Source organism: Lissotriton helveticus, chromosome 1_2 (assembly GCF_964261635.1).
Source record: "Lissotriton helveticus chromosome 1_2, aLisHel1.1, whole genome shotgun sequence".
In the NCBI taxonomy this organism is placed as follows: domain Eukaryota; kingdom Metazoa; phylum Chordata; class Amphibia; order Caudata; family Salamandridae; genus Lissotriton; species Lissotriton helveticus.
Window position 1 is genome coordinate 251,576,696 of NC_136058.1, and position 25,991 is coordinate 251,602,686.

At 42.2% G+C, this 25,991-nt stretch overlaps 1 protein-coding gene across 2 annotated transcripts in view; it reads right to left on the reverse strand.

Annotated features, from left to right (window-relative positions):
- Positions 1–25,991, reverse strand: part of LOC144800537 (vitamin D3 hydroxylase-associated protein-like) — a 306,080-nt gene that overhangs the window by 99,217 nt on the left and 180,872 nt on the right. For both annotated transcript variants that reach the window (XM_078671688.1, XM_078671687.1), the window contains exon 10: positions 23,454–23,553. In XM_078671688.1, coding sequence (XP_078527814.1) covers positions 23,454–23,553 — 100 coding nt within the window. The remainder of the gene's footprint in view (positions 1–23,453; positions 23,554–25,991) is intronic.

A 25,991-nucleotide genomic window follows, 5' to 3' on the forward strand; every position in this document is an offset into this window, starting at 1 on the left:
GCCGGGCCGACGACGGCTGAAATGCCAGAAACCGGTCCCCGGAATCTTGTTTCCTTCCCAGTATAAGAATTGGCTTGGTAGTTTGGTTTGCCCTGTTCCCATCATGCACTGGGACAGGAACAGACTAATTTGCATGTAGCCAGGTTCTGAGCTGGGATGGTGCAGTGAGCTAAAAAACGGTTATGGGTCAAGCCCTGATCTTTGGACTGGGTAAGAGTGGTCTGCTTAATTCAGACACTCTGTTCATCACCACCCCCTTTTCTGAATCATTAGCTTTTACAGACGGCTGATCTCATTGCCTCCATTAAGTCAAGAGCTGCTCCTGCTAGGGGAAAACTGTATTATGTTCCCTGGTTTAATGATGAGCTCAAAGAGCTACATAGACAATGTAAAAAACTGGAAAGAGGTTGGAGGAAATTCGGTCTTTCTCAGGACAAAATAATCTATATTAGTGCTTTAAACAACTACCACCACACAATCACGAAACCTCAAGAAGACTTCTTTACAGTCTAGATTGCGGACTCCCATATTTAACCAGATGAGGAATTTAAAATTGTTAAAATTTGTACCTACCCCGATGCTCTGCATAAGCAATTTTCTACTTCCCCTAAGTTGTGTACACAGCTATCTGACTTTTTTGATGCAAAAATCAAAGTCATTGTTGACTTATTGCGATTAGGCAACTCTGATCCTCCAGCAAATAGTGGATCAAATGACCTGCAGGAGACCACATCCATCTCTTTGGAGGAGTCTGCACATACCGTAGGAGGCTGCAAATCAAGTTTACCTGAGGATCCGTGTCCTCCCCATATACTTGCCTCCAAATGCGCAGCTTCTAAACAGGTCTATCCAGATGAAATGAAAATGGTACCCAGCTGTTGGAAACAGGCTAAATTGATCACTCTTCTAAAGAAGCCATCAGCTTATAAATACAACGTGTCCAGTTTTAAGCCAATCTCCTTGTTACTGGCCTTTGCAAGATCTTAGAAAAGCTAATCAACAACCAACTTTCTTGCTCTCTGGAGCAAAATGAGCTGCTACATCCCTCTCAATTGGACTGTCCACCCTGTTTTAGCACCAAAACTACCCTGCTGGAGGTTGCAGACACCATTAAGCTGGCGGTAGATCACAGGAAGCAGGTAGCCCTGCTTCTCCTTGATGTATCTGCAGATTTTGATACAGTTTCACACCCCATTCTTCTTCAGCGTCTAAAAGACATTGGTATATGTGGCTGAGTTAGTTTAGTTCCAGTCCTTTCTGTCAGGAAGAAGCCAATCAGAATGGAGGACTTCATCCGCCTCGGAACCTAAACCCATAGACTTTGGTGTGCCTCAGAGTTCGGCACTAAGCTCAACACTGTTCAAAGTTTATATGACTCCACTGGTGACACTTGTTTAATCCTATGGTGTGAAAATAGTGTCTTACGCTGACAACACTCAGAATCTTCTTACCCAAGGCAGAAATTGGCTCAATACTTTTAGTAAATGTAAGGCCTGCATTATGACAGATGCACTCTAGAACCTTAAAATGCAAGTCTAATAAAACTGAAATTCTGCAGTTCGATCTACCTCCTCCTAGTTGGATAACGAATGTTGGCTGAGTGTTGCATCGCTTCCACGTGCCCCTGCCACTGTGCCTCGTAATCTGAAGGTGCTGTTTCACAGTTCTGCTTCTTTCAGCCTCCTTGTGGCTGAGGTTGCAGGGTCATGGTTTGGACTTATGAAAGTTCTAAAGAAATTCCTCTATCTTCTCATACAGTCTTAGCAGAAAACAGTGATCCATATGATTGATTGTTGCTAGCAGGCATTACAAGACTCTGTGATTTAGAACCCTATCCTGAAGATGCTAAACAAAATGATATATTGGGGCAGGGTAGGGATACCCTGACCCCTAGGCCCCATGGGGGACGTCCCCCAGGGGCCAAAAAAGAAAAATAAATGTAATAAAATGCTGTGATCCTGCAAGACTCTCTCAGGATAGCAGAAAAAAACTGAAGTGGGAACTAGGCGGCATTTATTCATTATCAGCCCCGGCAAGCCCACCCCCGGGACGATTTCATTATTTATGGGAGGGGGCCACATGCGCATGTGGCTCTCCTCCCAATGTTTGGAGAGACCTCGGGGAGTCCACCCCAGGGTCGACATTCATTTTTATGGGCGTGGTTAATTGAATTCTAGTGGGAGGGGGGCCAAGCAGCCCCCCTTCTCGAGCCTCTAAAGGCCCCGAGAGCCCACCCTCTGGGCCGAAAATGGACAATATAGAGAGGGAGTCAACCCCCAGGGGTGATTCCTTTATCGGAGGGAGGCCACATTACCCCACCTATCGGAGCCAATAATGGCTCTGGAGGGATGTATGACGATACGACGCGTACTTTGACAACGCGTACCGTTACCACGCTAGTTTTACAACGCAAGTCGTTACAACGACTTGCGTTGAGGGGCGCTGGATAGTAAATAGTTTTATTTACTATTCCAACTCCAGTCCATGTGAACTCTAGGGAAGGAGTTGGATAGTAAATTAAACTATTTACTATCCTGGAGCGCCCCCCAGCGCAATTCGTCGTAACGACTTGCGTTGTAAAAGTAGCGTGGTAACAGTACCGCGTTGTTAAAGTTTCGTCGTAATGGATGTTCCCCGCTCTGGAGACCACATACCCCAGGGCTGGCTCATTGTCTATATTCTGGGATGCCCAATGCACTCACCTATTCTTGCAATGGGTCCCAGAAGATGGGATCCCTAAAGCTGAAATTGGCTCAGGGAGCAGGGCCCTGTGCCCTGCCCCCCCTTTAAAATGTGGCTGGGCCCCGGGGGAAGGGGTCACCAGGACCGAAATGAGCCCAAGGATGGGGGTCATGTGCCCCTCCTTGGGCTCATTACCATATTACCGGGTCCAGGGGGGAAGGTGGTGATGTACCCCCATCCCCAAAGAAGCACGCCGGACCACAGGGCCAAAATTGGTCCTCTCTCCTTTAATAAAAAACGGCCCAGGGGATGGGGTCCCTGGGCCAAGCCCTGCAGCCAAACCCCGCTGCCTATGTCCAAAGCCCTTGCATGGCAGGGGGTTGCATTTATGTATGGTAATTCATTATTACTTTATGTTAGAAAAAAACTAGAAATTCACTGAAAAAAATGAAGGTTAAAGTAACTTTATAGTTAGATACATTTGTCAGTGCTAACATTAACATTTTGAATTTTTTTTAAAAGCACAGAAATTCACCAGTCTAACTATACCTTGTGCCCCCGCCATGCACTGCTTATGACCTCACATATCAAATCACTCATGACACGTTCTATCACATTGTTTCGGACAACACTCATGACATCTCAAATGACTTCCTTGATGATATCATCCAAGCTTCATTTTGTAGCATATTGCTGTATGAATTCCTATTGCTGTACACATAGTATAGCTCACATTAACAATCAACCACATATATATGTGAAACCCTCACTGAGTTCAGTGTCCAATCTGTATACAACTGTTCCCATGCCAAAATAGTGAATGTCAATTCCTAAAATAATGCCAAAAAAGTGAATGTCAATTCCTAAACAAATGCCCTACTACGAACAGCTATTATCTGTATCATACCCCTGACCACACCGAGCATAGATTAAGAAATCAAGTTGATATCAGTACTGAGTACTGTAAACAGTGTTTCGTATATGGAGATACTTCATTTTATAACACCCTGTTTGCAAACAGTACAGCCCTCATGAGAGATACACCACTGTGTATTCAAAAGACTAGAGTAAGAACAGTGTACATTCTATGTAACAATTGTCAAAAAAGTCACAATTTCCCAAAAATAACCACGATCTGAAGGTACTAAAGATCATATTACCTGCACCCTTCATACTGTGGTTAAACCTTTACAGATACAAGCATGCATACATAGCTCAGTACCTCGTGCACATACTCTTTAATGTTAAGCATAAATTATCATGATGACACGATTCTCTCGAATAACTCAAGGATGCTTACAAAAGTTAGGGGCATATCAGCAACAACTGGCAATAATTATCGCCAAGCGTGCTAAGCGCTAGGATAATTATCGCTGGCTATCGCTGGATTTTATTGCAGAGATAGCACTCTATCAGCGACGCTTATCTCCAAAGCGATAACAATTCCAGAGTTAGCTGCCATATGTGCGGTTATCGCTGGAAATCCAGCAATAATCGCACAACTATTGGCGATACGTTGTTGATACGGCAGGGCAGACTTAGCCATTATATCCACCTTCCATTGGATATAATGGCTAAGTCAGATTGAAAGCAGGTGTAATAAAAGTAGCGATAAGCACTGTTAGCGCTACTTTTCTTATCGCCATACAAGTTAGCGGGAGGTTTGTTGATAGGAGAAATGTCGGTTAGCGACATTTCTCACGTTATTTTTGGGCAGAACGCTGACTCTGCATCTCATTAGAGATGCAAAGCTCGGCCTTGAGGGAAAGGGCGCCAAGGCAAGGATTCACACGATAGCGTGACCTTGCTGATAATGCGATAAAATTATCACCGCTTTTTCCCTGAAAACGGACGCTAAAGCGGCGATAATTTTATCGCGGCGCCTTGATGATATGCCCCTTAGTATCTACTATATAGAATTTTTCACCCGATGGAAACTTTTTTTACAGAACAAAAAGTTGCATGGAGCGTAATGAATACAAGTCAACTTTCGCTTACACACAGAGTTACTCTTGAATGCAAACATTTATAACATATACAATACCTCTACACAGCTATGATGCATTAGGAGCGCACATGTTTTCTCAACACTTTCACCCATTAGCTGCACCAAAGCTGTACACAATTACGTAGAAAAGTTATATACCGGTTAGTCGCCACTATGTAAACTGTAAAAAAAACTTGCACATTCCTTAGATGATGTCATCAGTTATGCCATCAATGATGTCATTTGAGATGTCATCATGTCATAAATGATGTCATAGAACATGTAATGAGTGCTGTCATATGTGAGGGCATAAGCAGTGCATGGCGGGGGCTCAAGATATAGTTAGCGCTGCTATCTAAATCTTATGAATTTCTGTGTTTTCTTAGTTCAAAACGTAATGTTGATGCTGACAAATTCACCTAACTATAATGTAACTTTAATCTAAAAAAATTTCAGTGAAAAAATATATATAAATCTTACCTACTGTCGGTCGTCAGTGAGTACTTATAGTTAGGACCTAGTTTCCATAGACAAAACGATTTTTGTTTTGCTAATAACTTTAGCGCTGTTTGATTAATCTTCACAAACTAGTGTGCCAATCACTGCTCTCTGGAAAGTTTCAGGGGGGAGAAAAAGGGGGATCCAAAAAAGTGCTTTACCTGTGCAGTTTCCCATAGGGATTTTGAGCCCTACTACAGCCCAAACTGCTAAACAGAATTACTCCAAATTTGACAAAAAGCTAGATCTTGGTCCAGAAAGAGTGCTTTTTGTAATTTGGTGCATATCCATTCAGTAGTTTGGAGTTATTAAAGGAAAAATAAATGAGTATATCTAGGGATACAAATCCTAAGTGGAGCCGAAAGATCTCAGGCTGAGATCTGATTGGCTGTCAGCAAGTCCACCAGGAAGTATTGGCAACAATCATGGAACTCAGAGGGGACACTTGTTTTGTATGTGCTTCTTGGGTGGGCCATGTCCCAGGGTGGATGAGTAATTCTAATGGGGGCACATGCGTCCCTCCTTCCCAGGCCAATTTCGGCACTGGGGACCCCATCCACCAGGGCCCAGCCACAAAGGAGAAGGGGTGGGGAGCCACATAGACCCTTTCCCAGTCTGACTTTGGCCCTTGGACCACCAACCCCTGGGGTCTGGTCATGAACATATAGGGGGAGAGGGGCCATGTAGTCCCTCCTCCCCGGGGCCCAGCAGTGCAATCAAAAAGGAGCCAGTAATGACCGGTTTTCCGACCGTCAACGAGTCGACCGGGCGGAAAAGGGGTATAATATGGTGGCGCTGTCTGCAAGACACCGACATCCATATTAAAATGCAGGCGGGGATGTGCCTTTCCATGGCAGCTGCATGGAAAGGCATGAGGTTCCTGAATATGAGGCCTGTTGCGGGCCCCCAGGGTGTTGGGAGGGTGGGGGTGCACATGGGGGATACCTATGGTACCCCCTGCATCTACATGCACATCGTGGCAGGCATCCCACGATATATAACTAACAACGAAGGAGTGACTAAAAAAATTTATAAAAAAGGTGTCTAAAGTGAAGTGGAACGTGGAAAAGATAAATACTTTTTTATATTACCCTCACTCACCCAACTATTGGGTGACGTGCTTCATCATTGGGTATTTTTCACCTGACAGGTAAAAGACCACCACTTTTGTCCATGACGTGAGGCAGACTTCGGTTTCACATCTCTATTACCTGGAAATCCCAGGTTTAACCGGTATTAAGAACCGTGAGTTGAGTAAGACTTGAAATAACGCTGAGGTTAGGGTGCACCTTACAGTGTGCATACCGCCCGGTGTTGAAATTGTTTTTGGTCCTGATGAAAGCTCGGCCGACTTGGCCCACAAGAGCAGAAACATGTCGACCTAATGATTAGGATAATTTGACTCAAAATTAAAGTCTGTATTGTCCTTCTCATCTCCCTTTTTATACAGATGCTCACATTGATCTTTATTAAAGTTTGGTTTGGGTCAGGGTCCGCACCTTTTTAATTTTATCACGTTCACTATTTTTTCACTGGTTTTTATTCAATCCAGCTCCACTGCAACTGCAGGTGTCGCAGCACACCAGACAGGTCTTTTACCTGTCAGGTGAAAAATACCCAATGATGAAGCATGTCACCCAATAGTTGGGTGAGTGAGGGTAATATAAAAAAGTATTTATCTTTTCCACGTTCCACTTCACTTTAGACACCTTTTTTATTAATTTTTTTAGTCACTCCTTCGTTGTTAGTTATATTTAGAATGGGGTACAGGAGTGTCCTTTGAGCCCTTTCTCTCTTGTTGTTGTTGTATAGGCATCCCACGATGCCTGCCACGATGTGCATGGAAATGCACAAGGTGCATCCACAGCATTGTGGCGAGCGGTGCTGTGAGCAGTGGCGGTGGCATCCTAATTGTCGGTGCGGGACCACCGCACCACTGGCGGCCAGTCCCAGCACCGCTAGGGTGGCAGGCAGATGAAAGTCCGCCCACCATCCTAATAGACCCCCAAGTCTGCTCCCAGACTTTTTTGATTTTTTTAAAAGCAATCCTGCTCATAAAAAAATACCTAAAGCGCGGGCTCCCACCCTTCGTTGCTAATTAGCCCCTGGGGGCCAAGTCCCAGGGGCATGATAAAAAAAGTGCGGGGGAGCCCAATCCCTCCACACTGCCCCAGGGACCACCACCCCCCCAAGGCAAAGCATGACTAATTGCAGGGGGCACATGGCCACTCACAGCCCCGGGGACTGCCACCCCCTGGGGCTTTATAGTATAATTTTGGGGGGCATCTAAGGCCCCCCTGAGCCAGGGGGACCACCAACCTCTGAGGCTCGACTTAATTGTAATTGAGGGGGGGGCACCCGGCCCCTTGCAGCCCCAGGGACCACCACCCCCCACAGCTTTAAAAAAAAAATACCCTGTGTTGGGGGCTCAATCCCCCCACACACCCTGGGGACCGCCACCTCCCCGAGGCTTTGTAAATTGTGGGAGGGGGGCCGCACAGCCCTCCTCCTGGAGCCTTGTCATGGCCCTGGGGACCTCCACCCCCCAGGGCTGGCTCCTGCAGTGTCCCGGGGTGCCCACCCCCGGGACACTGTAGTTTGCTATGGCAGGGCGGGAGACTCGCAGCTCCTGCCCTGCCATAGCAAACTTGGTTTGAATTTTGAAAGAGAGAGCAGGGAAACCTGCTCTCTTTCAAAATTCAAACCAAATTGCTTTTCCACACAGTGAGCTGCATATTAGCAGCTCCCCAGGTGTAAAAGCAATGCCGGCTCCCGAGGGACGCGGGGAGGCGGCGGGACCGGTGGGGGATTGGGGACCCCCACGGTCCCCAACGGAGAGGGCCAGCCCAGGGGGATGGGGTCCCCGGCCTCGAAGGGGAGGGGACGGGCCTGAGGTGAGGTGTGCAAACATGCCCCATGGTGCATTTTAAGTTGGGGAAATAATTCCCCCTGAATCCTAAGGGACCCTGGGGTAACTAGCCAACCAGGTGCTTCTAGTAAGTGCCACTGTGCTGCATTGCAGAGGGGTGGTCCCGGCTGCTACACTTTTTACACCGCTCTGCAACGCAGCTCTGTGGCGCTTACTGGAGGTACCTAGTGGACTAGTTGGACCATAGGGACCCTAAGGATTCAAGGGGACTTAATCTCCCAACTTAAAATGGCCACAGGGTGTGTTTACACAGTGGGGACGGGAGGGGACGGGGCCTGAGGTGATGTGTGCTAACACACCCTGTAGCGCGTTTTGAGTTCCAGTATGCGCCACTGTGCTGCGTTGCAGAGAGGTGGTCTGGGCCGTGCACCTTTTTACATCTCTCTGCAACGCGGCTCTGTTGCGCTTACTGGAGGTACTTAGTGGACTAGTTGGACCCTAGGGACCCTCTGGGTTCAAGGAGACTTAATCTTCCAACTTACAACGGCCACAGGGCGCGTTTACACAGTGGGGAAGGGAGGAGACAGGGCCTGAGGTAACGTGTGCAAACACATCCTGTGGCACGTTTTAAGAGGTAGTTTTAATCCCCCTGCCCTATTATATACTAGGGGCTTACAGAGGAGGTCATGCTAATCACAGGGATACCCCAACGCATAGTGTTCCCTAGTGTATGTAGGTCTTTTCACTGTATTCTAAGTGTCTTTTAACATAGGACTGGTTAGGCAGAGTCAGTTACCACTAGTACCCGTCTGAAAAAGTTGAGGGTACAGTATGATTTTGCAACAAGGCTTCTTTCTGCTCTTCTGTTTGTTCTTTCTGGATGCTTTCTTTCTTCCTGCACTTTTCTTCCTCTTTGTTGACTTCTGTTGCTTCTTTCTCATTTCTTTTTTTTATTTCTTTTCATTTTTTCTTCTTTCTTCATATGCCTTTGAAATTCACTGAAAAAACCATAGGTTTCAGGCAAGTTATAGTTGGGAATTAGCATTTTAAAAACCTTAGAAATTCACTGAAAAAACCATAGGTTTCAGGGTCGTTATAGTTAGCTGGACATTTCAATCATACAAAACCATTGAAATTCCCCTGTTATAGTTAGTTGAGATAACTATAACTTGTGCGCCCGTAATGCACTGCTGATGACGTCACATATTACATATTTCATGACATGGTCAGTGCCATCACTCATGACATCACTGATGACATCTCAAATGACACCACTGATGACATCATCCTTGTGATAGAGTGGCAGACCTCCTCTCACCCTAATATAACCTTTGATACACACATTCAAAAATAGAAACTAAAATTTTCAAAAAAATGGACATACCAATACCAGTTACAACAACCTTTTCAGTAATTCCAAGATCTACATACACATCCACTCATTCACTAACAGTCCTATATAGTCACTCATACATGTACTCACTCATCATATGTACTCATACACCTATACATCCTGTTACACACTGCCACACATTCATAGAGTTATATATACACATAGTCACTCATGCTAATAAAGAATCAAACATCCATTTACTTGCATATACAGTTATACACACACCACTGCACTTACTTCTACAGAAACGTACACATACTTACTCTCTTAAACAATCACTTATAGAAACACATACTTATTTATACAGGAACTCTTCCAATCTCTCACTCCCCCATATACTCACTTATATACACCAATACTCACATATACTAGTTTAAAACATATGTATTTACTCATAAAGACACTATTTAGACAGTCATTCACTCACTAACACACCCATACGCACACTCATCCATCCATACAGTCCTGCACACATACTGTCTTCAACACATACAAACAGTGAGTGACTCATTTATTCGTCTATGTGCTAAGTAATACCCCCCACCGAACCATACAGGCACTCATACTGATATTCACAAAACCAACTAATAACCCATATAGACACTCATGAAGCTACTCACCAACCCATGCAGCGACTTATACACAAAGTGAGAGACTGATACAGATATTTACATATTTAAACATTACTCGCTAACACATGTATTCATTAAGATACAATTAGTCAGTTATACAATCAATTTTACAAAAAAATATCCATTTAGACACTTTTTTACCCATTTATTCTTCCATCGACCTTGAGATATACATATATAACAAATATTTAATTTTCAGAAAGACACACATTCACTGGATGAAGTCATCCGTGATGTCGTCAGTGATGTCATTTGAGATGTCATGAGTGATATCACTGACCTTGTCATGAGTGATGTAATATGTGACGTCATCAGCAGTGCATAGCAGGCACATGAGTTATAGTTAGCTGAACTAACTATAACGAGGGAATTTCAATGGTTTTGTATTAGTGAAATGTCCAGCTAACTGTAACGCCCCTGAAACCTATGGTTTTTTCAGTGAATATACATTCATATATTACCTACTGGTGGCCGACACTGGGTAGCTATAGTTAGGACCTAATTTCCATAGGGAAAGTGCTTTTTAACTTGCTTATATCTCTGGCGCAGTTTGACGACTCTTCATGAAAGTTTCCATAAAAAAGTGTCTTCCCAATTCTAATTGTGCATGGAAAGTTTCAGGGTGCTTCAGCGAGCGGGAGCTGAGAAAAATGGGCGAGGGCTGGTCCAAAAAAATTGCGTTTTCCATGTCAATTCCCGTAAGGATTTTGAATATGATTACAGTCCAAATAGCTGAACAAAATTACACCAAATTCGGCAGAAAGCAAGCTCTTGGTTCAGAAAGAGCCCTTTTTTGTGATTTGGTGTAAATCCGTCCAGTAGGTTTTGAGATAATATAGGAAAAAGATATGTATATGTCTGGGTGGAGCCTAACCACATAGCTCATGGTGGGATCTGAATTGCTCTCAGCACTTCAAACAGGAAGTGCTGGCAGCTATCTTGGGAACAATATACATGATAGCCCCCCACTGAAATGCTTTGTAGTGAATGGCAGGTTTTGAGGATCACAAAAAGGAGAACGCACAAAGGATGATAACACATTTTAGTTGCAATATACATCATTTGTTGATGGCACCATATTAATTCTAGGAATTGTTGTGTGTTCTAAGTTGATTTTACCATGTGAAAAAGCCTTCTGCTGGGATTTCATGAATAATGTTTGTGAGAAAACTGCTTTCTCATAATTTTCCCATGGTTGTTACTCTAGGAACTAAAATGAGAGCATATTTTCTGTAAATTCACACTATCTTTCTCAGCTATATGAGAATAAAGTCTGACATTCTCAGTAAAACATGAACTTCCAACAGGAGCAGACTGTCAGTTAATTCCCTTGTGTCTTATTTATGACAAAAGTGTGGCACACCTGAAGCCAGCTTGATTGAATCAAACTGGTAAAACTTAAAACATTTAATTTAGAAAGGAACAACATGAGGGGGTTCATTTTCTCATCGAAATTATGGTTAGTCCTGTAGAATGAAAAAGTAGGACACATTTTAAGTGAGTTCTCAAATATCTTCCTCTTCAATTTCATTAAAACATTCTGACCTCAGACTAAAATATGCACTTTCAACACCAGCAGCAGACTGCCAGTAAACTCCCTGGTGATCAGCAGCTTTACTACCTAGAGTGCCAACATTCTGAATCTATGCCAAAAGTGTGGCACATCTGAATGCCATTTTGATGGAATCTAAATGGAAAACTGAAATTGTTTTCTGCTGAGGATACTGCAGTTATGAGGGAAATAGGGAGCTACATAACACGTCTCCCAAGATGGCCACCAAAGAAACAAATGTAGCACAAATATCACCCAAATGTAGCCAAAGTATAGCCCAATGACAGAAGTGTGCAAAACATGTCATTCTATTGTTAATTTGCAGTTTGATATAGTGCAAACTTGACAGAAAGGTATTGGAGTGCTTTACATGAGCATAAGTTACATTACACAAGGACACATTCATTTTGAGGTCTGGCAAACAAAGTAAAAAATAAAGAAAATTGGGCAGGGTAGGAATACCTTGACCCCCCAGATATGGCAAGGAGTGTCCAGCAGGTTAAAAATCTTTTTTTTTTATTTTGCTGAAAATTTGTGGATAGATCCACAGCATTTCTTTAAAAAAAAGACATGTGTCATTTTTCTAAAGCCCCCCAGTGGGCCAAATCACGGGGCATGAGGGTAATTAAGAAGCAGGACCATTTCTAGCATTTAGTGCCCCGGGGAGGTGGGGGTCCTTGGGGCTTTAGAAAAGACTAGGAGGGGGCCCATGAGCCCCTCTTCTTGATTACTGGCCACGGGGACACCACCTCCCTGGGGCACATACATTATTTAATAAACAAAGAATGCGAGGGAGACCCTACGGCCTCCTCCACGGCACTGGCACCGCCACCTCCCTCGGCAGTAATAATATGTGGGGGAGCCACTCGACTCCCCTGCGGTCCTGGGGATTGCCACCTCCCCGGGGCACTATAGTATACAAATGCAGGGGGCCACTCACTGTCCCGGGGACTGCCACTTCCTCAGGGCTATTAAAGATTGAAGTGCTATAGATTGAAGTGCGGGGCTCACTCGTCCTTGGGGGCCAGATACCCCTCCTGTTACCTCCACTAAGCCCCACACAGCAGGATTGCTAAGAGGTCTTTGAAAGCCTCGCCCCATTTCTCTACCACTCTGCAAACGCGTCTCCTGATGCACTACTGTTGGGGAATAAAGTCTTCTTGGATGCTGAGGGACCTTGGGGCAAAGAATCCCTCCTGGTACTTTCTGTAAGTCCGACACAAAGGGATTCCTGAGGACTGGTCAGAAGCCCTGCCCTGTTTCTCCACCACTCTGTAAATATCATTACTACTTAAAAAAACTGAAATTCACTGAAAAAAACAAAGGTTACAAGGACGCTATAGTAAGGCTCGGGTTTCACTTGTACAAAACAAGTGAAATTCAGCAGTTATAGTTAGCTGAGATAACTATAACTCATGCCCCACAATGCACTGCTTATAGCCTCACCTATTATATCACTCATGACATGGTCAGTGACATCATTGTTTGATATCTCAAATGACATCACTGATGACATCATCCACTCACACCCCAAAGAACCTTTCATGTACTCACTCCCACACAACCATTCACAAACCCGTTCACAGACCCAAACCACTTATACACCCACTAATTGATTTATGAGTCTACTCACACATCCCCTCACTTTCCATACAGTCACTCATACACCCACTCACTTACTAATAAAGCCACTGACATATCCACTCATTCACCCCTTCAGCTACTCACACACTGAGTCAGTCACCCATAGAGCTGCGTACACACCTACTCACTCACCCATACAGTCCATCACACAGCTACTTACTTACCCATACAGTTACACACATTCAGCTACTCATACATATACCAACACATAGGGCCCGATTCACAGAACTAACTTAAGACAAAATCCTAAACTTACTACAATTTTGGTATTCACAGAAGGCACTAACTCATTTTGGTATTCACAGAAGGCACTTACTCATTATGTTATTCACAGAAGTTAGGAGTCCTAACTTTAGGACTCCTAAATGCCTTCTGTGAATACTGAAAGACTTAAAGTTAGGATTTTTCCCCCTATAAGGATGATGGCTCCCGATATCCACATCCCCCTCCAAATGAATATCGAAGTCCCCACACAAAAATAAAGGGACTGGCCACTCTGCCAATTCAATACTTAAGTAATGTAGAACAGCCGGATCGTCCAGATTGGGTCCGTACACAGAGAATACTGTCACTGCGGAGCCATTAATGACCAATTCCAAAATGCCTTCAGTGAATACCAAAAGTCTTAAAGTTAGGATTTTTCTCAGTTTAGGAATAGTAAAGTTAGGACTCCTAAATTTAGGACTCCTAAACTGAGAAAAATCCTAACTTTAAGACTTTCGGTATTCACAGAAGGCATTTAGGAGTCCTACAGTTAGGACTCCTAACTTCTCTGAATACCATATTCACTCACCTATACAGTCACTGACACAAGCACACACTCATCCATTATAGAGACTCACATTCACTCACTCACCCATTTAGTCACTCATATACCCCATCACTCACCTGTACTGCCTTTCACATACCCAGTTACTCACCCATATACCACTGACACATCCACTCTCCCTTCCACACAGACATACACACACTCACTCACCCATACAGCCCCTTACATACACACAAACTCACTAACCCATAAAGCCACTGGCTCACCCACTCCCTCATCCATACAGTCAGTCACACACCTCCTCACCCACCCACACATACACTCAGACACCTCTACAGGTACTCAGACAACCCATCAATCACCCATACAGCCACTCACGTACCCACTCACACACCCATACAGCCACTTAGATACCAACTGATAGACTGAGACAAATATTCACATAACCAGTGACTCACCCATACATTCACTGGGATGCCTAATCACTCAATTATACAATCAGTGATGCACCAACTGAATCATCCATACATGCACTCATACACCCACTGATTACCCAATACACCTTCGTATAAATATTTAACACTCAAACTTTTAAAAACACTCACAATCACTGGATGATGTAATCAGTAATGTAATCAGTAATGTCATTTGAGATGTCATCAGTGATGTCATCATCAATGTCACTGACCATGTCATGAGTGATGTAATATCATAAGCAGTGCATAGCGGGGGCGCGATTTAGAGTTAGCTCAGTTAACTATTACTGATGAATTTTACGGGTTTTGTACGAGTGAAACCTGAGCCTAACTATAATGTCCTTGTAACCTTTGTCTTTTTTCAGTGAATATACACACCAGTTCCGCCATAAACGCGTTCCGGCCGTTACTGGCCTTGATCACCTGACAACGCTCATTGGATGGATCCCCCAATTTAAAGTGACAGTGCTCAATAGCCAAGATGAAAGGCATGAAAAACAGACTCTCATCATGTTCAATGCTTACATAAACGTATAAATAATAACAGCTTTAAATACGCAGATAGAACATTGTATTTTGTACCATAACAATTTTTTTCCATATCTTAAATTTAAAATTGACACAAGTTCAAGTCAACGTAAAGTGCCTAAGACTATAAATCTAATGTTCACAGCAGCATATATAGATGACATAATGTCATTATACCTTGTCGAAAAATAAATAAATAAATCTATATATATAAAGTGCAAGAAGGTGCAAATAGAGCTAGGGGTTTGACAATAAATCTTATTCAAACAGTTGATTCCCACAAATGCAGATTTAAATGTATAAATATTTTAAAACATATATAACTATAAATATAAATATAAATACACTTCAACTGTCTAAAATCAGATAAAATTGTTCCAATTTTTGCCTAATAAAAGTATCTAATTATCAAAAGACGATCAGAAGTTGCATATTTCATCCAGTTACCTGTGTAAGGTTTAAGATAACATGTAACCCTCCAAAATACCTTTATACACTATATCTCTAAAACCGGGGAAGCTAAAGTCAAGGTAAATAATGTGTGATACCTGTGATGCCTTGATGGTATCACCATAATAGAACCTGTCATATATGTATGTTTTGTGCGTGACTAGATTTATTCACAGGATCAAGGAAACTCTAACAATGGTAAAATTGTTAAAATTGTAATCCTGTCCCATCCTACAAGTATGTGTGCAGATCCTCACTCGTGTTGAGGCCCCCTGGACGCCCCGTGTCTAACTCCAGTATGTATCGAGTTTCCAAGTGTCTGAGCTTAGCTTCCCCGTTGCCACCTCTTTTTTGCGGCGGTATCACATCTATAACATAGTACTTCAGGTATTTAAGACTACTGTTATGCCATTCCTTAAAGTGTCTTGCAACAGGGTAGCTGGAATTGTTATTAACAATGGCCCTGGTGTGCTGCAAAATCCTCTTATGTGCAGCCAACTTGGCACTACCAACATATTGGAGATTGCAACTGCACTCAAGAATATATACTGCATAATTAGTTTTACAAGTCAAATGTTGATTGATCTCATGTGCTCGATTGTTAAAAGCTGTCTGATATGTTGTCTTATTCATGCCATACTGACAGGCTTTACAGTTAGAGCACTTGAAAAAAAACCTTTCTAGCTGTGAGCCACATCCCTGCATCCTGGTCCTCTGGGATACTCTTAACCTATGTGTTGCCCATTGATGCTGTTTTTCTGTATGTAATGGCAGGTTTCTTTGGAAGGAAACCTCCTATTACTGGATCCTCCAGCACTATAGGCCAATTACGTCTTATGATGACCCTCAGTTGTTTCTCCTGTCTCGCGTATGACATAATTAATCTAGGGGCATATTATCAAGGGATTTATCTCCGCTTTTTTGGCTTTAAAAGCCAAGAAAGCGGAGATAAAATTATCTCCCTATCAGCAACAGGGTGCTAACACACAAATTCGCATGTTAGCACCCTTTTTCTCTACGCTTCCCCTTGCATCTCTAATGAGATGCAAAGGGGGCGTTCCAGAGAAAAATAATAGGAGAAATGTTGTTAAGCGACATTTCTCCTATTATCAAGGATTTCGCTAACCCGGTTAGTGATAAAAAAAGCAGTGCTAACCGCGGTTAGCACTGCTTTTTTTACACCTGCTATTTTCCTGACTTAGCCATGATACCCTATGGAAGGTGGATATCATGGCTAAATTTGTGAACCCCTATCATCAAGGTAACTCCAAACTTCGAGAGATTATCGTTGGTTTTCCAGTGATAATCTCTCATTAAAATTCAGATTGACATCATTATTATTGATCTGGGCAATTAATTCATTCACACTTTGCTCAGTGCCCTGCCATACAATGAATAAGTTGTCAATAAATCTCAACCAAGATATTACTTTTTCATTATAAATATGCTCAAATTGTTTCTTGAGGACCAGCTCCTCCCACCTGCCCATGAACACACATGCATAACTGGGGGAGAAGCTGGCCCGCATAGCCACCCCCTGTATTTGCTGATACATTTGATTTTTATACAGAAACAGACTTTTTCTAGGCAGAACATCAACATATTAATCAACATTTTGTTGTACTGAGCATATTTCAACGGTCTATTTGCCAGGAAATATTCTACTGCCCTGATGCCATCATGATTCCTAATACATCTATATAGTGAGGACACATCCAAAGCTATCAGTAAATATCCAGCTTGCCAGTGTATGTTTTTAATCTTGCAAAGAAAGTCACTAGTATCCTGCACATAGGATTTCAAGTTTTTTACATTCTCCTGTAAAAAATAGTCAATGTATATCGACATGTTTTCAAGTGGCCCATCGCATGCTGCTATAATAGGCCTGCCTGGTGGCTTATCCATGCTCTTATGTACTTTGGAAATAAATTATATTACAGGAATAGTTGGTTGCTCCTTTTAAAAATATTTATACTCCTCTAAGTTCAATAAGGCTTTTCCATACCAATAATTTTGTAGTTAAACAATAAATAAGTCTATGTTTACTTGCTAAAATGCATATAGTCATCTCACAAAAGTAAAAACTGAAAAATAGCTAGCAGTGAGAGACATGAGGATTTTGGGGTCCTTCCTAACCTAGGGAGAGGACCAAGCAGATGCCTTGAACACAAAGAGCACATCAAGCTGAAATGATTTGGCGGTGGTCCCATCCTCCTAGGACCACCCCAAGCACAGGTATGGGCAAAAATACAAACCCAACCAAAGGCCCTGCAAAGCATTATGGGACAATATTCTAGAGTGCAGTGAATATTATAGTATCCAATATCAAAACACTCCACAAGGGAGAGGCTCTGGGCTCAGCTGAGAGCTAATACTATAATATTCACTAAACTCTAGAATCTCATCCCATAATGCTTTGCTGGGCCTTTGGTTGGCATTGTATTTTTGGCCCATAACTTTACTTGGGGCGGTCCTAGGAGGATGGGACCACCACTGAATCGTTCAGCATGATATGCTCTTTGTGTTCAAGGAATCGGCTTGCCCTTCCCCTAGGGAAGGGGTGACCCCAAAATCATCACCTCTTTCATTGCCTTATATTTTTCAAAGTTTACTTCTGTGAATTGGTTATATGCTTTTTTTAGCATGTAAAGGTAAAGTTGATTTACCAAAGGTTTGTGGGTACAGTAGATAACTAAATTGCATAGCTTAGTTGCCAAATCTCCACAACTGCCGCTAGTGCAGCAGAGTTTATTACCCAGGGTTAGAAATTACTATTGCTGATCAATTTCAGTATTTTTCTTTTAGTTTAAAATTTTACATTGGCACTCAAATTTCCACCTCAATAATGTCACTTCAAAGAATGATATATATATCCAGATAGACAGTGGGCTCACAGAAGTGCCCTTTAACTGCTGGTGCTGACATTTTTTAGGTAAACCATCACCCCAACAAATGTAATACATGCAAGTAATTAAAGTAGCACTTCCAAGAAATTGTACAGCTGTTTTGTATTTGCACTCATCAAAAGCCACTGATGCGTTTCGACTAATCCTCTTTCTCAAAGTGGCAATGTTCAAACTGATGAGTCGTCCTTTGCTGACTATTTATGGATTTCACAAAGAGGCCTTATGGGTGTTACAGTCTATAATTATTTACACTGAGTCACTTATTGAGCCCAACAAAGTTCTAAACATTTTCTCCTGTATAAGATATAATGCCTCTTCAACATTAGCAACATATTAGGCATTCCTAAGCCCGTTAAACTAGAAAGCCTTCCTTACGGGCCACATCGACATCTGAGTGACAATTACAGGATATACCCCCTCACTGCTGGAAACATATCCTTACCATGGTTAATTGAATAGCGTACTGAGATTCCATGCCTTCCAGGCAGTCGTCGTCTCCCAATGTAAGTACACATCGCAATGATTAGTATTGCACATAATTCTCTACTGATTAATATCTCTTTGCGTTCCTCAGCATGCCGGGCGCAGCTGCCAAAATTCAAATCCAGATGCAAAGTAGTCCCGCCGCAGTGTGTTCTATCTGCTTGTGCTGACGATATTTGAGGCAGACCTTCACCCCAACAAATGTAGTGCATCCAAAGAATTAATGTCGCACTCCCATGAAATGTAAAGCTGTTTTTATTAGCACTCATCAAAAACCACTGACAAGTTTTGACTAACCATTTTTCTCAACGTGGCAAAGTTCAAATTAATGAGTCCGTCTTTGCTGGCTGTTTATGGATTTCACTAACAGACATTCTGGGATTTAGGGCCATATGTATCATTCAAAATTGCGATTGCAAACACCTAAATTCACAGAATTTCGGCGTTTGAGATCGCAATTAGGCTTAATGGTATGTATAAAAGAAAAACAGCCTTGCAAAATAAGGAATCGCAAAATGTGCGATTCCTTATTTTGCGGCGATTCCTTAAATGGAATGTATGAGGCACCCAAGTTGTGCGTATATGGCATAAGGAATCGCAAATTACCATCAACTACAGGTTGGTGGTAATTCGTGATTTCATTAAAGAAATGCACATTTTTGCATTTTTCAGAGTGGCATGTGGTACAGACACATGCCCTTAGGGCATGTATGTGCGCCACATGTGCACCCATGCTCATTTCAGGTGTGCAACAGGGTGTCCTTTTGACACCCTGGCACACTTGAAATTGCATTCTCAATTTGCGATTCTCTAATTGAGAATCGCAAAATGAGAATGTCTTCCCATTCATTCCTATGGGCCTCTAGGCCCATAGGAATGTCCCATTCATTCCTATGGGCCTCTAGGCCCATAGGAATGAATGGGAAGGTAGTCCTTAATTGCGAATTGCAATTTGCAATTTGCAATTAAGGAATATGTAGGATTCACAACATTTATTGCAAATCCTACATACATAGCGTTTTGCGATTCTCAAATAGCGATTCTCAAAGATTCGCTATTTGAGAATCGCAAAACCTGACATTGATACATATGGCCCTTAGAGTCCATAATTGTTTACACAGAGTCAATTATTGCACCCAACAAAGTTCTAAACATTTTCTCCCGTGTAACGCATAATTGGGCATATTATCAAGAACGGCGTGAAAAATTATCGCCGGTTTAGTGTCAGAAAACTGCAGCTAAAGCGGCGATATTGGGCTTGATAATATGCCCTTGAGAATTCAAATAGAAGTCCATGTTCTGGTGTGATACAGAAAAGGGGGTGGTGATGAACAGAGTGTCTGAATTAAGCAGACCACTCTTACCCAGTCCAAAGATCAGGGCTTGATCCATCACCGTTATTTATCTCACTGCCCCATCCCAGCTCAGAACCTGGCTATATGCAAATTAGTCTGTCCCTGGCCCAGTGCATCATGGGAACAGGGCAGACCAAACTACCAAGCCAATTCTTCACCAGAAAGGAGACAAGCTACCGGGGACCGGTTTCTGGCATTTCAGCCTCTTCGGCCCGGCTTGCTTGAATCCTGATGGAGCAGTGAGAAAGGGACTCATGTCTGAGTATACCCTGCCACACCTATAGTGGCCAAAACGATACAGAAAAGGGGGTGGTGATGAACAGAGTGTCTGAATTAAGCAGACCACTCTTACCCAGTCCAAAGATCAGGGCTTGATCCATCACCGTTATTTATCTCACTGCCCCATCCCAGCTCAGAACCTGGCTATATGCAAATTAGTCTGTACCTGGCCCAGTGCATCATGGGAACAGGGCAGACCAAACTACCAAGCCAATTCTTCACCAGAAAGGAGACAAGCTACCGGGGACCGGTTTCTGGCATTTCAGCCTCTTCGGCCCGGCTTGCTTGAATCCTGATGGAGCAGTGAGAAAGGGACTCATGTCTGAGTATACCCTGCCACACCTATAGTGGCCAAAACGATACAGAAAAGGGGGTGGTGATGAACAGAGTGTCTGAATTAAGCAGACCACTCTTACCCAGTCCAAAGATCAGGGCTTGATCCATCACCGTTATTTATCTCACTGCCCCATCCCAGCTCAGAACCTGGCTATATGCAAATTAGTCTGTCCCTGGCCCAGTGCATCATGGGAACAGGGCAGACCAAACTACCAAGCCAATTCTTCACCAGAAAGGAGACAAGCTACCGGGGACCGGTTTCTGGCATTTCAGCCTCTTCGGCCCGGCTTGCTTGAATCCTGATGGAGCAGTGAGAAAGGGACTCATGTCTGAGTATACCCTGCCACACCTATAGTGGCCAAAACGATACAGATATGTTCTGGTGTGAGCATGGGCTTCTATTGGAATTCTCCAGGGCATATTATCAAGCCCATTATCGCCGCTTTAGCAGCAGTTTTCTGCCGCTAAACCGGCGATAGTTTTAACGCCGTTCTTGATAATATGCCTCAATGTCTCTTCAACAATAGCAATATATTAGGCACTCCTGGGCCCGTTATACTTGAACACCTTCCTGTTACAGGCTGCATCAGCATCTAAGTGACAATTACAGGGTATACACATATACGCATTATCTAATGGCGTTCGCCAGTGGGTAGTTATAGTTAGGACCTAGTTTCTATGGGGAAAACATGTATTGCTAATAACTTTGGCTCCATTTGATGAATCTACATAATTTTCAAAGCTAGTGTGCCAGTCAATTTATCTGCTGTGTATAAAGTTTTGGGCTGATTCGTGAAGTGGGAGCTGCCAAAAAAGGAGGGGTCTCAAAACAAGTTTTCCCCATGCAATATCCCTTAGGGAATTTAGACATGACTCCAGCCCGAACTGCTGACCGGAATTACACCAAATTTGGCAGAAAACTAGATCTTGGTCCAGATAGAGCTCTTTTTGTAATTCGGTGGAAATCTGTTGAACAGCATTTTTTATATATATTCAAAAGCAAATAAACATATCTTTTTACACATTTATATATAAAAACCGAAAATATATCTGTCAAAAATATATATACATACACACATGTATACCGATATATATGTCATCATCAAATCTTTTGTGTTAACAGACAATGTGCACTCTGAGGTTGCGATCGTAGTGCAATTAATTTATTAAAGGTCAGACAAACACCCTATGTGTTTCAGCTAAATGGGCTTGCTTATGGGTAGAGAGTAAACAACAGATTTCATATTACGCAAGTACAATAAGAAACACACATGACAGTCAACAAAACCTTAAACCCCATTATAATGGAAGGCAGATGGTGTTATATGAAAACTTCTGAGGGTCTTTAGTCCCTCTGTCTACTGGATGATTATTTCAGTGATGGAGCCAGATTAAGCTTTGTCTCTGATACACTTTAGGTCCACCGGCCTGTAAATGAGGGGAGCGGTTAGAAGGTTTCAACTGCAGTTGTGACGGAGTACCCTCTCTGCCAAACTCTAAATCTGGCCCTTTATAACTACTTTTTTTTGGCATAGTAAAAGCTATTTCTTTTGTGGTAATAGCTGAGCTAAAGCTTTCTTGAATTGTTGAAATGGTACATGAATCTGAGAGTGAAGTTTGCCCCTTTATTCTTTAGGTTCAGAGGTACACCATTGTGGCATCTGAAGCCAACACTTAAATTGACCTTATGGAACTTCCTGAATCATTAGCTGCATACCTTTTTGAAAAGTGGTCATAATCAAAGGAATTTCGGGGCATATTATCTACAGATGCCGATAAATATCGCTAACCGTGTCTAGCGCAGTTGTATTTATCGCAGACTATCACTGGATTTTATCGCCCGGTTAGCGCGTTATTAACAACGCTTATCACCAGGGTGATAAAAAAATCCAGCGATAGTGGCGTTTTTGGGGGATATTGCTGGAAATCCAGCAATATAACTACGGAAATCAGGAAATCCTTGCAGATACGGCATGGTGGACTTAGCCTGATGATCCACCTCCCATTCAGCGGATGGCCAAGTCAGGATTTTAGGAGGTGTTAGAATCTGGCCAAAAGTGCGCTTATAGTGACTTTTTACATCGTTAAGAGGTTGCGGGGCCGCATTGTTAATATTACAATGTTCAGTTCGCCACCTTTTCCATGATGTTTCCAGACGGAACACCTACTTTGCATCTCATTAGCGATGTATATTGCTGAGATGCGTAGCGTCACTGAAACGACTGCTAACATGTGCTAACGCATGTTAGCGCGGTATTGTTAATAGGGTGATAGCATTTTCGCCGCATTAGAGGCAAAATGTGCCGCTAAAGCGGCGATTAAGCCCTTGATAATATGCCCCTAAATTTGTCAGTGCTGAATTTACTTATAGGTTAACCTCAGTCAGTTCTGCATGGCATAGATTGATGGTGTTTGGACTAGGGGTCTCATGGTAAAAGGTGAACAAATGATGATGTGGCCAATTAATTTAGGGATTGTTTGTGCCCTATATCCAACCCAACATGAGATCTGTTCTGGATCATTTTATAAGAAATATCATTCTAAATCAATTTAAGTTTGTTACTAGTCAAAAATCTCGACTCATGTATACAGTCAAACAAATCTAATAGCTTACCAATGGTTTTAAGATGAAGGACAGGACCTTCTTTGTCCACCTTGGAAGCTTGTACACAGAAATCTGTGATTTCAAGTTTGTATCAATAATGTCTCCTTCACTGCGAGAAATAGTAGGAATGAAAAATCATTATAAATATGCCTTGTCTGGCAGGCTTGAAAGCTATACACTCATCACTGAATCTGCAATTTGTCAAGTTGTTAGTGAATTGAATTGATTCTTACATTTTCTGAGGAATTAACCACTAGCATCACCATACTTCACTCTCAGTTGTAATCCAGCCATGTCCCTGTTGTGGCAGAAAAACAACATACACAATGTATTCTAACATTACATTCAACAGCTCCAAGCTGCTAGCAGTTCCCTGTACGAGTCATGTAGCTTATAAGGATATGATTTGAGTTCTCCCTACACATTCAAAATGTTGTTGTATGGACTGGTGACAACATACCTACTTTAATTCAAGAGAAAGACAATCTACTAACTAATTTCATCATTGCCTCAAGCACAGCAGCCTAAAAGCATGGAGATACTGATTAAGCCCACTGGTCCATAAATACTAACATCTGTCTATACATCATTTATGAATATTTCCAGGGCCTGTTTCACAATTTTTCTGAGTGCTCCAAAACAATTGTTTCCCAATCTACATATGCCTGGACTCCATACCCTCCTGGCAATTTAATTTGGTCATTTCCATGGATGTATGCTATGGTTTAGAATGAGGGTAGTAATGCTGAATCACACATTTTTATGAATGCTTTTACTTATAAATTGTATTGACTCAGAAAAAGTATACCATGCCCAAAATGATATATTGTTTTGGGATTTAAAAAAAAAAAGATTTTGCATTTATTGGGATCCGCCTTTAAATTATCTACTTTGAAGAAATCCCCTGCTTTATTTTTCCACAGCAACAGAACTGTGAGAAGTTCCCTCCGTTTAATAACATATAGCTTGTTCATTTAGTAGTATGCTTTATTGCTAGTAATGTATAACACTTTGAAGGTTTAGGGTATTATGTTTTATTCTTAATAGTAAATTCTTTATGTAATATTTTATTTACTTTATAGAATATACATTATATTTTTAGATCATTTCATACAAATGTTATAATCATGCTTATTTATGTTTTATGTGTAAATGTAATAGCTGTGTGCTTATTATTTTTTATGTATTGCTTTTAACTTGTGTTGTAAGGGTATTTATGTTTTAGTTAATATATGTTTTAAAGTTGGAATTTTAACCTTGATGCAGAAATGTTTGTAATTAATGGTTTCAGATTTATTTGTGTCTTTTAATCAATTGTGTTCTATATCAATATTTGTTATGCTAATATTTTTTATGTTGATATTTAGATATTTGATTGACAATATTTTTTCTCTCTTTGGTTTTGCCATGTATATTTAAATGCATGTTCTGATATTTTGTTGTGGTATTATTGTGTTTTAAATAGGCTGCATTTATTATTGTATTTCAATATTTTCTGGTGAATATTGTGACATAGAATCCTTAGATGGAAGAGTTAAAATGACAAACAGAAAATGTATGTATTAGCAAGGTATAATAGGGGCTTTCTTAGCAGGGTGATTAAACAGAGGATGCAAGATAAGGCTAAATAGATTAGATATATTTTAAAACTATTCCTATAGAAAAGAAAACTTAGGAGTAAGAAAGGTTCCTGTACAACAAACAGTACTATTCACAATTCACAAATGCTGTTAATGCGAGAGCAGGGAGATACTGGCAGACAGAAATCAAGTATATTTGAAGCATCAAAGAGAGATTGCATTCATAAACAAGTGATGAGGAATTTCCTACCAAACATGCGCAGGTAGGCCAGACTAATTTGAACTTTATTTTGAATTTATTTTGATCGATTTATGATTCTATGTCAGGAGCGGAGGCTTCTGATTAGGCTGTCATTTTCTCCATTTATTGTACTGCAGCAGCCTTTAAAAGTGTAAACATTATAAACAAACTCCATTTCCCATGAACACCAGGGAAAATGGAAACAAAAAACGTCCCATCAGTAACTGTCCAATCCCGTGCCAGGACTCCTCATATCTTCCTGTGTTGGCACTCTATCCTTCTCTTTCTTCGCTGCTCCAGCAGCAGACAGATGAGTGCCTTTGTTTTCTATGCATTTCTGACTGAATTTTGATGTGTAATGTTATTGGTTAAAATGCGCAGTCTACCGCGTTACGGTTTTATTTGAGGTGACTGCGTGTGTTTTGCCGCGGGGGCGATATCCGTCACTTACGCGGTAGTGTTTCCTTGGGCTCTGTGCGCGGCCGGCCTCCCGCCGCTAGGGGACCGCGCGTACGGTGCTGCCGCTCTGAGGAGCTTGACCCCCCGTGAGGCGCGAGTCGTTGAGTGCGCTTCGTTGTACGTCGGACAAGCGGCTCAGAGGTCTCGGGTATCACGGGGGAAGACCGGCGGGTATAATTGGCAGCGCTACAGCTAAAAATACAATAATCAGAGCCCCTGCCTGGAGCCTGAACACCCGCGTCGCGCGGGTACGGTATTTGGTTTGAT